The 13430-nt window shown below is 42.3% G+C and overlaps 1 protein-coding gene across 1 annotated transcript in view; it reads left to right on the forward strand.

Annotated features, from left to right (window-relative positions):
• The window catches only part of LOC102458161 (S-adenosyl-L-methionine-dependent tRNA 4-demethylwyosine synthase TYW1), a 187789-nt gene that overhangs the window by 44861 nt on the left and 129498 nt on the right, over positions 1 to 13430 (forward strand). Inside the window, exon 10 of the mRNA XM_075905103.1 lies at positions 12043 to 12095. Coding sequence (XP_075761218.1) covers positions 12043 to 12095 — 53 coding nt within the window. The remainder of the gene's footprint in view (positions 1 to 12042; positions 12096 to 13430) is intronic.

Here is a 13430-nt window from a genome sequence, read left to right on the forward strand (position 1 = left end):
ACAGCCCACTTTTCAAGAAATCAGGTTTTAAACAGAAGGTCAGATCTACTTGAGAAATGTCTTCATTTGAGACCGTAAGGGAGAATTGAAAAGATCACTTTCTTTTGTTGTCAAATTGCATTTTTAGGCATTTTTAAAAACATTTTCCTATGACTGTTTTTCTGGAAAAATGCCAGCAATTACAGCTGAATGACTTATGTATGTAAATCTACAGTCGCCAAAGAGTTAATTTTTATCATGCCTATTTCTGTTAAATTAAGCCCTTTTAAGGAAACACTTTCCCACTGTATACACACAAACTAGTATTAGAGCATGTTGCTCAAATGGGCTTTAATTTGCCTCCCTTTTAGTTTCACATATCCAAACAAACATTCTTCCTGAGATCAGACTATACAGGCATATTTTCATTGTTGTTTTAAATAAGAGCAGAGGGTTCGAAAGATCAGATAATTTATTTAGAAGTTACTTGTTGCTATTGGTTGAACTTCACTTTCTTTACACTTTCTTTTTCCTGAGGGCATAATTAGCTCAAAAGAGGTAAAAAACAGTACTAGTGATTCAGAATGAAGCTGCTCCTTCAAAACTTAGTTGCAGAACACAAATTTGCCTTTGAACTGTGTCTCTTTAGACAGTCTTAAGAATCATTCATTTTATTTTTTTCACCTTTCAGACAAATTTATCTTGTTTGGTGTCAGTGAGTTGAATATTGATTCAAGAATCAGGCTTTATTTTAGCACTGGATTTTGCACCAGTTAAATTTACTGTTACACTCAGGTTGTACAGATAGAATTTTGTAGCTGGACATTTACTGATTAGTTTAATAAGGGCATTTTTCAGTAGTTTCTTCTATAAAAAGCTATCATCAGTTTTATACAGTGAGGATATGTTAATTCCTTCTCCCTCTTCAGTGTTAAATCTTGCATAAAGTTCATATGCAGGGTAAGCTGTTCAAATACTTTCAAATAACAAATATAACTTGAGAGAGAGTCTTAGCAATACATCAGTTTTTTTCATAATGGCCCATGGACCCACTCCGAGAAAGCTGCTAACTGGCCGCTCCGGTTTGTTTATTTACCGGCTCTGAATCCATAGAGCCTCATGGCTCCCATTGGCTCCGGTTGAAATGCCATGCAGAGCCCGGGGTCAACTGGCTCCGCGAGGCATTCCACAGAACCCGGGATCAGGTGGGACTCCCCTGCTGATCCTGGGCTCTGCGTGTTTTGAAATGCCGCGCTGGAGGCCAGTATGAGCAAGGGAGTCCCTAGCTAATCCCAGGTTCCATGGAAATACCGTGTGGCATTTCAAAATGGCAGCGCTGCGTGGAGCCCAGTATCAGCTGGGGACTCCCCAGCTGACTCCTGGTTTCATGGAAATGCTGCAGGGAGCCCAAGATCAGCTTGGGAGTCCATAGCTGATCCCGGGCTTCCCGCGGCGCTGCTGCTTTGAAACGGCACGGCGGCGTTTCAAAGGGGCAGCACCACATAGCTGATCCCGGGCTCTGTGTGGCACTGCCCCCTTTAAAACATTACCTTGGCATTTCAAAGGGGCAGAGCTGCATGGAGTCTGGGGTCAGCTGTGCATGACGCTTCCTCTTTGAAACGCCGAGGCAGTGTTTCAAAGGGGGAGTGCCACACAGAGCCCCGGGATCAGCTGTGTGGCACTGCTGCTTTGAAGTACCCCCCTCCCTTCTTTGCTGCCTCTATCTGATAGAGGCAGTGGGGAAGTGGGTGGAATCGACTAGTTGACTCGACTGTCAGATAAGCATTAAGTCGACTTGTCCTTAACATTCTTAGTGGATCCGCAGACCACTTTGAGAAACACTGATATATGTCTATTTCAAGAATTTGACTATGGGTATTCTGGTTACAGTCATATTACTTGTAGCATTAGATTCATTTATTTAGGCAGACATGAAATGAACTGAACATAGAAATTAACCGTTGATGTTACTTTGTTTGCCAGAATAAACAATATGCAGCTAGAGCTAAGATGTGGCTTACAATGTAACTCCTTTAGTTGCTTATGTTTTTTCTGAACAGTTCCTTCTCAGTTGAAATTTGGTATGCTTAGTCTTAAGGTGGGTTTTTGTGTGCAGAAAAGCTTACCTTTAATGATTTGTAATTGTTGGGGGCTGAATTCAGATGAGCAGGTAAACTTAGGTGTGGCTTTAGCTTTATAGCACCCTTAAATTAAGGTTATGATCAGAAGAGAGTGACTGTTAAGTCCCTTTTTGAATCAACACATCTGTTCCTTGTGTGTAATCCAGGTCAGATCTGCTTATTTTACTAATGCAGAAAACATGGTGAACTTTTACATTATCTTGCTAGCTCTACTAAGTCAGCACAGCTGTGGCATAGGGAGTTATCTTCTGTTCTAATGAATCATTCATGGAATTTGAATTCTTTCTGATTTGCAGAATACTTATTGGTGATCAACACGTCCAGATGAACCCAACTTGACATGCAGCTCCCACGGGGAGGGCTGGGGATTAGATAAATAATGATTTTTCTAGTAAGCGGACTTGTCTATAAATGATTTTTTTTATTACTAAATGTGATCCCTCTTGTTGCCAGTTTTGAAGTCAGTATTGAGGAGGGTAGGTTAAGGTTCTCTTTACTGTGCTCTTCTTAAACAAGCAGCAATATAAATGGGAAAAAATGATGTTAAGGCTGAGAACCCAAGCGGGGCAACTCCAAATAAGGCTCCTTACCTATCTGGGGTATGTCTACTTTGGGGTCATGGGGTGTGATTGCACATTCCTGAACTGGCTTTAATCTTGCTGGCTTGGGTACCAGAACAAAGAAGCTGCAGCAGCACGGGCTAGCTGCCTACGTAATAATCCAGCGTTCCAGGCAGGCTTGTATATAATCTTTGATTGCAGTGTTAGATATACCCTGTGTATAATTTGTAGTGACTGTGTTTCTTGGGTACTGCACAGTATATATTTAGCATAATGTGACTGAGGCAATGTTACTTACATACTTAAAAAGCAACCTGAGCCAAATTTCTATTGGCTGGAAGAATTGTTCTGAGGTTCTGTGGAATTATTCTGTGTTTACAGAATAATTCCATAGGATTGGAATAAAATGTTGAGCCTTAATAATATCCAGAATGTCATTACTTTCATGGGGCTTGATTTTTCAGCCTTGATGATGTTGCGTTTAATTATAACCTTAATTTCCTGTTTGTTAGCTGAATGGTAATGGAAGTGCCACATTGTTGGGAAGATCTATGGCAACAGCACTTGTACTTTGTTACCCTGTTCTCAAATATCAAAGAATCATCACATTATAGAAAATAGGTTTGTTGTTTAATGGGCCCCGGCAGAAGAGAAATCCAAGGGAACGCCATAGAAGAGAACTGGGTATAAGAAATAGCATGGGCAATTTCAGTCCTGTGAAATCTTTGGTTGCACTCTATTTCCCATAGGATGGCAAGGGAAAGTGCTTTGATCTAAGATTTTCTGCATGTGTGGGATGTGGGGTTACTGGTGTCTTGAAGAGTTCAGGGTCTATTTTTCCAAGTGATCCTCACGCACAGTTGAGTCCAGACTCCTCAAAGTATTCAGAAGCTGTCATTATTGATTCCTATGCCCAGATTTTTCTAAAGGGTTCAATGCCCAGTTATTCTGAGCTGTATTGAACATCTGAGCTTGATGATGGTTTCTTAGTCTTTTGGAAACTTCTGGCCATAAAGGCTAACTGTGCTGTGAAGGTGATCCTGCATTCTGCATAGGCACTGTTGATCATTAGCTTAGGCAGCATAGTGTATCCGTTCATGGGTTACATACTTGAGGTCGTGTTTTCACCTTTCAGGCTAGGGGATGATACATGTATAAATTCTTGTGCATCAAGTTGAAAATAAAGCCCTTAAACTTTAGGGGGCGCTAGCAGTCTTCCAGCTGGTTTAAGTATTGGTAGGAAAAGTGCAGCTGCTAAAATGTATGTTAGAGAACAATAGCATTCAAATGTGGGCTATGGAAATGTTAACCATGAATTGTGAAAACAAAAGTATTCTTCCTCAAGTTCCTGTAAGCAGAAGAATTCAGTGGTTTAAAACCACAAGGTGGTGTACCTGAAATTTACGTAGAATTTATGTATGTGTAAATAAAATATGGATATAATGTTAAACAAATAACACCCTAAGAGCAGGAGGTATTGCGGCTGAGCAGGGTCATGGTGTGGGAGCTGCTAAGAACTCATGTTCCCCCCAGTCTTCTCTTTTCTAAACTAAACAAACCCAATTCTTTCAACCTTCCTTCATAGGTCATGTTCTCTAGACCTTTAATCATTCTTGTTGATCTTCTCTGGACCCTCTCCAATTTTTCTACCTCTTTCTTGAAATGCGGTGCCCAGAAGTGAACACAGTACTCCAACTGAGGCCTAACCAGTGCAGAGTAGAGCGGAAGAATGACTTCTCTTGTCTTGCTCACAACACACCTGTTAATGCAGCCCAGAATCATGTTTGCTTTTTTTGCAACAGCTGACTCATATTCAGCGTGTGGTCCACTATAACCCCTAGATCCCTTTCTGCCGTACTCCTTCCTAGACAGTCGCTTCCCATTCTTTATGTGTGAAACTGATTGTTCCTTCCTAAGTGGAGCACTTTGCATTTGTCTTTATTAAACTTCATCCCGTTTACCTCAGACCATTTCTCCAATTTGTCCAGATCATTTTGAATTATGACCCTATCCTCCAGAGCAGTCGCAACCCCTCCCAGCTTCGTATCATCTGCAAACTTAATACGTGCATTTTCTGTGCCAATATCTAAATCGTTGATGAAGATATTGAAGAGAGCCGGTCCCAAAACAGACCCCTGCGGAAACCCACTTGTTATACCTTTCCAGCAGGATCGTGAACCATTAATAACTACTCTCGGAGTACGGTTATCCAGCCAGTTACGCTCCCACCTTATAGTAGCCCCATCTAAGTTGTATTTGCTTAGTTTATTGATAAGAATATCATGCGAGACTGTATCAAACGCCTTACTAAAGTCTAGGTATACCACATCCACCACTTCTCCCTTATCCACAAGACTCGTTATCCTATCAAAGAAAGCTAACCGATTGGTTTGACATGATTTATTCTTTACAAATCCATGCTGGCTGTTCCCTATCACAGGAGGGAGAAAAATTGTTCTCCTTAGCCTCTGAGGATAGGACAAGAAGAAATGGGCTTAAACTGCAGTGAGGGAGGTTTAGGTTGGACATTAGGAAAAACTTCCTAACTGTCAGGGTGGTGAAATACTGGAATAAGTTGCCCAGGGAGGTTGTGGAATCTCCATCTCTGTAGATATTTAAGAGGAGGTTAGACAGACATCTATCAAGGATGGTCTAGGCAGCACTGGGTCCTGCCATGAGAGCAGGGGACTGGACTCGATGACTTCTCGAGGTCCCTTCCAGTTCTAGTGTTCTATGATAAGGGTAAGTTTTCATTGATAGAATGATAAATACACAAAAGCTCCTGTTACCAGTGGTCACCGTATCACATCACCCCATGGCAAATGTTGCCTTCTGACTTCTTTGTACTCATCCTGAAAAGAAACTTGCACAACACCTTCCAAAGAGGAACCTGGGAACTTAAATTTATATCTTTGCTAGATGCTAAAAATCAGAGTCTTAATAAGAGTACTGGAGTTATGGCTTATTATAACAGTGTGTAATGGGCCACTTCACTTTGAATGGTCCTATACAATACTGTTTGTGTTATCTACTTATGCTAAACAATCTGTTCCACCCTCAATTTAGCTATGATGCTGGGAGTACCTTTCAAGACCGTTGTTAATGGTAAGAACAGACTGCAATAGCTCTGTGAATGGTCCCACTTACCACTTGTTCTGTCTACACCTGCATAAAACATGAGGTTTTTTTAAACTAGTTAACAGATGAAAACACTGAAGTGGTATTTGTAGCAGTCTGTTTGTTAAGCAGACACTGATAGGAAACTGTGCTCTGATATATAGGTTGTTTTATGTGCTCCATTACTTTGGCAATTTTGAAATGTAAAGGTGGATCTGGGCTTTAATTAAAATAAATTAAAAAACCTGGTCTACTTGGACACTGAAATTTGAGTAATTTGCGAGATATTTTATGATCAATAAATTAAGGTAGAGTCGGGAGTGTTTTTGCAGCTACTGGTAGTTCATGGTTGTCAGTTTCCCACTCTGTTTTCTGACACGTGGATATGCATATTTGCTTGTGTCTGATACACATAGCTTGAGCGCTTGTATTTACTGTCAAGTTTTTACAAATTGTTGAAAATGCAAAAATAAGTTTTTGATATTCACAGAAGATGTTAAATGCTTAAAACAATGTTTTAACCATTTGGTTGGGAGGAGAAGAATCACAAGTGTTCAGCTTTGTCTACATTGGCAATTGAGGGACAAAGATTTTGTCATTCATGGGAATTTAAAGAGCATCCCTCCCCTTCCCCAATGGCCTTGGCAAGCGCGAGGATATATCTACACAATGTGGCTTTTAGTGACAAGACTGTGCTGTGTTCTCACAGCCCTGTTGCTAAAAGTCAGCACGCATGGCTGCTGTTGGCACTTTGGTCAACACAATATTTCTACCTCCAAGGAGGTGGCTTTGCTTTGTTGGCAGCAGAGTGCTCCTCTTGACAAAGCAGTGTTTACATTTTCACTCACTGCAGCAAAATTGGCTGTTCATGTTCTTATTTTTTGTAAAGCGCCTATGAACAACATTTGTCTAGGGATGTAATAGTGTAGTCAATTAATCCTTTAACCTATAACCTTATATTTATCAGTTAACGCTATAGACGTCACACATCCCTGCCCCCCCCAGTACGTTTTTTAGCAGGCTGGCCAGCAGTCTAGCTCAGTCCTGGCTTCTGCTGTGTCTGGGACCTACCCTTGCTGTGTCTCTGCATTTAACGTGTATTAGAAGCTGGGTGGGCAGGCAGCCTGGCTGAGTTCTGGCTTGTACCGGGTCCGGGAGCTCAGAGCACTCCCGGACAGGAGCTGCTGCCACTCTGCGCTGTTGCCTTTGTATCAGAGGCTACAGTGCAGGGACAGTCAGCCAGTCCGCGAGGGGTGCTAGTTTTTAAACTGGTTTCCCTCGCAGACCAGCTCTCGCCTATCACCCCACGTTGCTGCCTCTGATACAGAGGCAGGAGCATGGAGTGGCAGGCGTCTCCTCTGGCTGGAGCGCACTGGCTGCCAGCCCCTCCCCCGGGGATCATAGTATAGTTGAGTAACTGATAAAAATTCTTGAAGTTAATCGACTGTTTAGTTGGACATTTAACATCCCTGGTGTTGTTGATAAAGTGCAAGTGTTTACCTAACCCTAGATGTAAACAATGCTTTATCAGCAGGCGTGCTCTCCTCCACAATGAAATGCTGCTCATGTCACTGGGGATGAGGCAGAAGATTTTTATCGGTAACAGTGTTGACAAAGGGTTTTCACTGCCTGACTTTCAGCGGCACGGCCAGCCGTGTTGCTAAAAGCTGTCATGTAGAAAAAAACCACAGGCTGCAATTGTTTCGAGTCAAGGTCTAGTCCTGCAACTCGTTCTCATGCAAACATTCTTTGCCAATGGCATTAATGGTAAGGGAGGATTTCAGGATCCTGAAAGCTTCTTGCCTCACAAGTCCATTTTTAAAGCACTCCTCTCCTCAACCCTCATACTTTAAAACTGGTGTAAAAGGTAGGCTTTGTGGTGATTGTGTCTTGGCCCCGTCACGAGTTACTGGTCAGGACTCAGAACAAAACCCAGAGGCTGTGTCTACACTGGGCCACTTATTCCGGAAAATCAGCCGCTTTTCCGGAATAAGCTGCGAGCTGTCTACACTGGCCCTTGAATTTCTGGAAAAGCAACGACGCTCTACTGTACAAAATCAGCTGCTATTCCAGAAAAGCTACGCTGCTCCCGCTCGGGCATAAGTCCTTATTCCGGAACACTGTTCCGGAAAAGGGCCAGTGTAGACAGCCCAGTAGTCTTTTCCGGAAAAAAGCCCTGATCGTGAAAATGACGATCGGGGCTCTTTTCCGGAAAAGCGCGTCTACATTGGCCACAGATGCTTTTCCGGAAAAAGGGTTTTTCCGGAAAAGCAGCCTGCCAGTGTAGACGCTCTTTTTCCGGAAATACTTATAACGAAAACTATTCTGTTTTAAGCATTTCCGGAAATTCATGCCAGTGTAGACACAGCCAGAGTGTTTATTGTTTAATAGCCACCAGTGGTCTGACGCCCTAGCTGTCCAGCTACCAGCTACTCCTCATATTTTTGCATCAAATACGAATTTAATTCTAGCAGTTTCCTTTCAGCCTGGGTTTTGTGATCTTCCCTTCCCTTCATTTCCCTTGGTTTCTCTGCCAAGAAAGCTTTGCCAAGTACCCCTGTTGTGTGATAGCTCAAGCAAAGAAATTGCATTATGGCCTTTAAGGACTATCATGATGTTACAGCGAATTACTGTTGTATTGCTTACTTACTACGTTGCAAACCTTTTACCCTCCACCTTTGCATTGTGGGAGGGAATGGGAAATGTTGTTCCTGTGAACATTCTCCTAATGAGTGTCAGGTTTCATAGGCAGCATTCACTTCAAACCAGAGTGTTTATTTAAAGACTGTTTAGTAGAACCACACATCCAATATATTGGATGTTTATATCCCTGTTCACAGCAGCCCTCTCGGAATTTGTCTGATTTTTCACACTCACTGCAACAGTGATTTTTGCTTTCACCAAAGCTTGCCATGAGTTCCTTATTGGGGGAGTGGCTAACTTTTTTCTCTTGCACCTCCTGATGATTGCAGCTGTTGGTTTAGTTTAGTCCGTCATGGTTAAATCCTTCATTTCACATCCCTGTATCTTTGCAATGATCCTCCATTGTGATGTTCCCTAAATTTCTGTGCTATTTAGGGCTGGTCTGCACTAAATAGTTGTATAACTATATTGATTAGGGGTATTTGTGATGGTTCCCTCCATGCTTTATGGAAATGGGCTTATGAATATAAATATGCATAACTTGAAGGTGCTTTAGACAAAATGCCTCATGTAGCCTATCAGTTTTTATGTTACAAACTGCTGAATCTGTATATCCTATTTTGGTGCAAATATCATTCTTGGGTATGAATTGTGGTTTCATTTTTTGACTAGGGACACCCCGCCGTTGACAGCTGTAATGTAACTTCTGTCTCTTCTTTTAAGAGTCTGGCTGTCAGAAAAGTTCATTACCAAATGTTCTTTTTATCATCTTAATATTATAGCCAAAGGACACCCATTACTCTCAAAAGCTGACCTGAAGGCTATAATTCATGTCTTGTATAACACTCAGGCTTGATTGCTGAAATTCGCTGTTTGGCAAGTTCTAGTTTTTTTCATAATTCATTAGCTAGAGAAGGTACGAAGTCCCAGTTTTGAAGTCCTTGTGCTCTCAGTATTTTATTTTTTATTTGATTACGCACTTGCTTATGATGCTTGACTTGAATGAATATGTGGTCATTAAGGATGTGTTGATGAGTACTTCTTTTGAGCAATGGTATGGTCATAAATCCAAGTAGTTGTGATCAGAGAAGAGGGCTGTCCACAAAACACTTTTTAAAAATGTGGTGTGTATTGAAGTTACACTTCCAGCTGAAGCCTATATCTCGCGTTAAATTTCTTGGAAAGATGTGAAACTTAACATTTCTTTGCTAGAATCGTGAAACTACTAGCAAAGAGAGTTGAATATATTCATAATGTTCTTTGGAATATTTGCGCACAGACATGCCATGAGGGCTTTTAGATGAGATCAGTAGCTGGATTTAATTGAGACAACCCTTGTAAGCATAGCATATAGGAAAGAAGATCAATAGTTACCACAGAACCAAAAAAGTATAGCAGTGAAGGTGACCTTGGCACAGCTGATGGATAAAGTGTCTTGTCTAGCCTGGACTACTGACAGGTTCCTTATAATTGAATCATAGAGCTGGAAGAGACCTTAGGAGGTCATCAAGTCCAGCCCCCTGCCCAAGGCAGGACCAATCCCAACTAAATCAACCCAGCCAGGGCTTTGTCAAGCCGAGACTTAAAAACCTCCAGGGATGGAGATTCCACCACCTCCCTAGGTAACCCATCCCAGTGCTTCACCACCCTCCTAGTGAAATAGTTTTTCCTAATATCCAACCTAGACCTCTCCCACTGTAACTTGAGACAATTTCTCCTTGTTTTGCCATCCATCACTACTGTGAACAGCCTCTCTCCATCCTCTTTGGAACCTCCCTTCAGGAAGTTGAAGGCTGCTATCAAATCTCCCCTCACTCTTCTCTTCTGCAGACTAAACAAACCCAAATCCCTCAGTCTCTCCTCATAGGTCATGCGCTCCAGCCCCCTAATCATTTTAATAGCCCTCCTCTGGACCCTCTCCAATGCATCCACATCCTTTTTGTAATGGGGGGCCCAGAACTGGACACAATAGTCCAGATGTGGCCTCACAATAGTCCAGATAGAGCCGAATAATGGGGAATAATTACTTCTCTGGATCTGCTGGCAATGCTTCTCCTAATGCACCCTAATATGCCATTAGCCTTCTTGGCTACAAGGGCGCACTGTTGACTCCTATCCAGCTTCTCATCCATTGTAATCACCAGGTCCTTTTCTGTAGAACTGCTACTTAGCTAGTCAGTCCTCAGCCTGTAATAATGCTTGGGATTCTTCTTCTGTCCCAGGTGCAGGACTCTACACTTGTCCTTGTTGAACTTAATCAGATTTCTTTTGGCTCAATCCTCTAATCTGTCTAGGTCACTCTGGACCCTGTCCCTGCCCTCCAGCATATCTACCTCTCCCCCTAGCTTTATGTATGGTTCAGACAGCAGACACACAACATAATGCGAAAGAAGAGCCTGATTTTGAGTCTAATCCTTTGCACACACAGAAAATGCTACTGTATCCTGGATTGTTTAATCATGAGTATGCACCATCCTTTGTGCTCCCTTCTTCAGTGATACTTAGGTGGCTTGCTGCCAGGATTAGAAGACCGAATGGGAAGTAGATAAATGGGCCTTAGAGAAATCGGAGGAATGGTTTTACTAATTTATATGGCCATATTGAGCTTTTAAACTTTAGCCCTTAACCTGCAGGGGCGTGTGCTTCATTTGTCTTATGACGTAGCCATTGTAGGGGATTCAAGGGCTATTAAGTAATGGCAAGGTGGGTAATTGTCACCAAACTTTCCAAAGAACACAACAGATGAAGAGCTTGGCTTGCCAGCCAAGTGAATTGCTTTTAAACACTTCAGCAGATCTCAGTGCTGTGTCTTCCAATAGTATAATTCCTGGCACAGACCAACTAGATGTCAGAGAGTTTTTATCACTAAAGTTGGCTGAGAGCTTCAACTCCTCATATATGTGGAGCAAACCTTAGGAGGTGCTGAGCATATGCAGTTCTCATGACCTTTGTTGGAGGTTTGCAGATATGCAGCTTAGTGAAATTGGCAGAAGTGGCCTTTACTCAAGGGAATTAAGCATTGTAGGTTCAGGAACCCAAGGTCTCAACATCTCTTCAGCTCAATCTCATTTTTCCATTACTGAACTGGTAAATTGAGGATTTGGGCAGGTGTGGTTTTTGTTTTCAGTAAAACTTTAATATTTTAGTATTTTTTTAAAAAGTGCATCCATTGCTATAGTCTGAAAATAAACAAATCTCTCCTGAAACTGTCAGTGGAGGCGTACCTGAAAGCTGTTCTAATGTCCCTTCTCAGTCTTCTCTTTTCCAAACTAAACAAACCCAGTTCTTTCCCTCATAGCTCATGTTTTCTAAATATTTAATCATTTTGTTGCTCTTCTTTGGACCTGCAATTTGTCCACATCTTTCCTGAAATGTGGTGCCCAGACCTGGACACAATACTCGAGTTGAGGCCTAATCAGCGCAGTGTAGAATGGAAGAATTACTGCTTGTGTCATGTCACCTCCACCGTCTTAATACCTTTAATTGTTAGGGGTGGCTACTGGGGAGAGGCAGTGTTAATGCTCAGAGACTAGATGAATCTTGTGTGCCAATTAATACAGCTTAACATCAATTGAACTAATCCTTCCCTTTTTTCTGTTCAGGTTACAAACTGATTGGAAGCCATTCTGGTGTGAAGCTGTGTCGGTGGACAAAGGTACCTTTTTATTTTTTAAAGGTTTTCCAAAATTAACAGAACCTCACCTCTGATTTAGGTCTCTAGATGCTTACCTTCTCTGTCCAAAATTACAGTTTTAAAATATATTACCTGTAAGAAAATATAAGCTGTCTACTGTGGACTGTAATGTTACAAAACTACAATATTGTCATTTTGCATTTTGACTACATCCCTGCTGCAAAGAGTGCAAAGATGATTTAGGCCAAGAAGTTGGAGCCACTCTCTAGTACCATTTTCTGCAGCTTATTCCTGTTGTAGTTATAGTTAGGCATGTAAAAGAGTAGTCAAATAACTGACTACCTGATAAGCCTATCCCTATATCAGAGGCAGCAAGTGGGGGTAAGCAGGAGCCAGTGCTGGGGGGAGCTGGCTTAAAAGCTGTTTCCCCCCCAGCACTGTGTCCATGGTGGAGTGGAGGGGGGCAAGGGAGGCAGAGGCTCAGTGTGGGACTCGGTGTAAGTGGGGACTGACGTATTCCCCGCTCGCGGCGGGTCCTGACTGCTGTGGGCGCTGCCTTTTCAATGTAGGAAGAGCTGGGCAGTCCTGGTTGGCGCCAGCTCGGGGGGGAGTTCCGGGGTGAGAAAAGCCCCATTCGTAAGTGCGGATCCGACGTAAGTGCGGATTCGCGTAACTCGGGGACTGCCTGTACATTTAAATGGCAGAGCTGAAGCGGGGTTAGCTCCTGGGACTGGTGCAAACCGGGACTGCCGTATGAGTGGCTGAGTCTAGTTTTTACTAAAATGCCTGATGGAAAAGTGTCACACCCCAATATCTGCCCCTGTGAGTGGTTTAGAGATCACCCTGCGTTGCTGTCACCAATATTCTGTAAGGCATACCGATCCTGCTAGTGCTTTTGGTGACCACTCCATCGAGTGCAAAACTTGCTTTTAAGGTGTTCCTTCTGTGTTTTAACCTAATAGCAGGCAGTGATATACTTCAAGAAAAAGTTATCAGACTTAGACAGTGCTGCAAATGAGAGAGAAGCATAGAGAACTGATTTGTTTTCAAGTGCTGTCACTTCAAGGCAGCACTACCTTAAACCCATGTAACGTATGGAAATACAGTTTGGGAATAGGTAGGAGCAGTATGTAGTTATCCTCAAGTGTGTGGTGTAGATCTGGCCGAAGTTACCAGTTCCACAGTGGTAGTTTAGTTGATTTTAGTAGGTCTAATTTACACCAGTGGAAAGCAGAAGGAGGCTCAAAACAAGTGGTACAGTGCCTTTTCAATTAATTCAATGTATTTATGCTCTGCCGTATTACAAAAAGGAATTGGTGGGTACAAAAAATTGTAGTTCTGGGTATCTCATAATAT

This window comes from Pelodiscus sinensis, chromosome 21 (assembly GCF_049634645.1).
Source record: "Pelodiscus sinensis isolate JC-2024 chromosome 21, ASM4963464v1, whole genome shotgun sequence".
In the NCBI taxonomy this organism is placed as follows: domain Eukaryota; kingdom Metazoa; phylum Chordata; order Testudines; family Trionychidae; genus Pelodiscus; species Pelodiscus sinensis.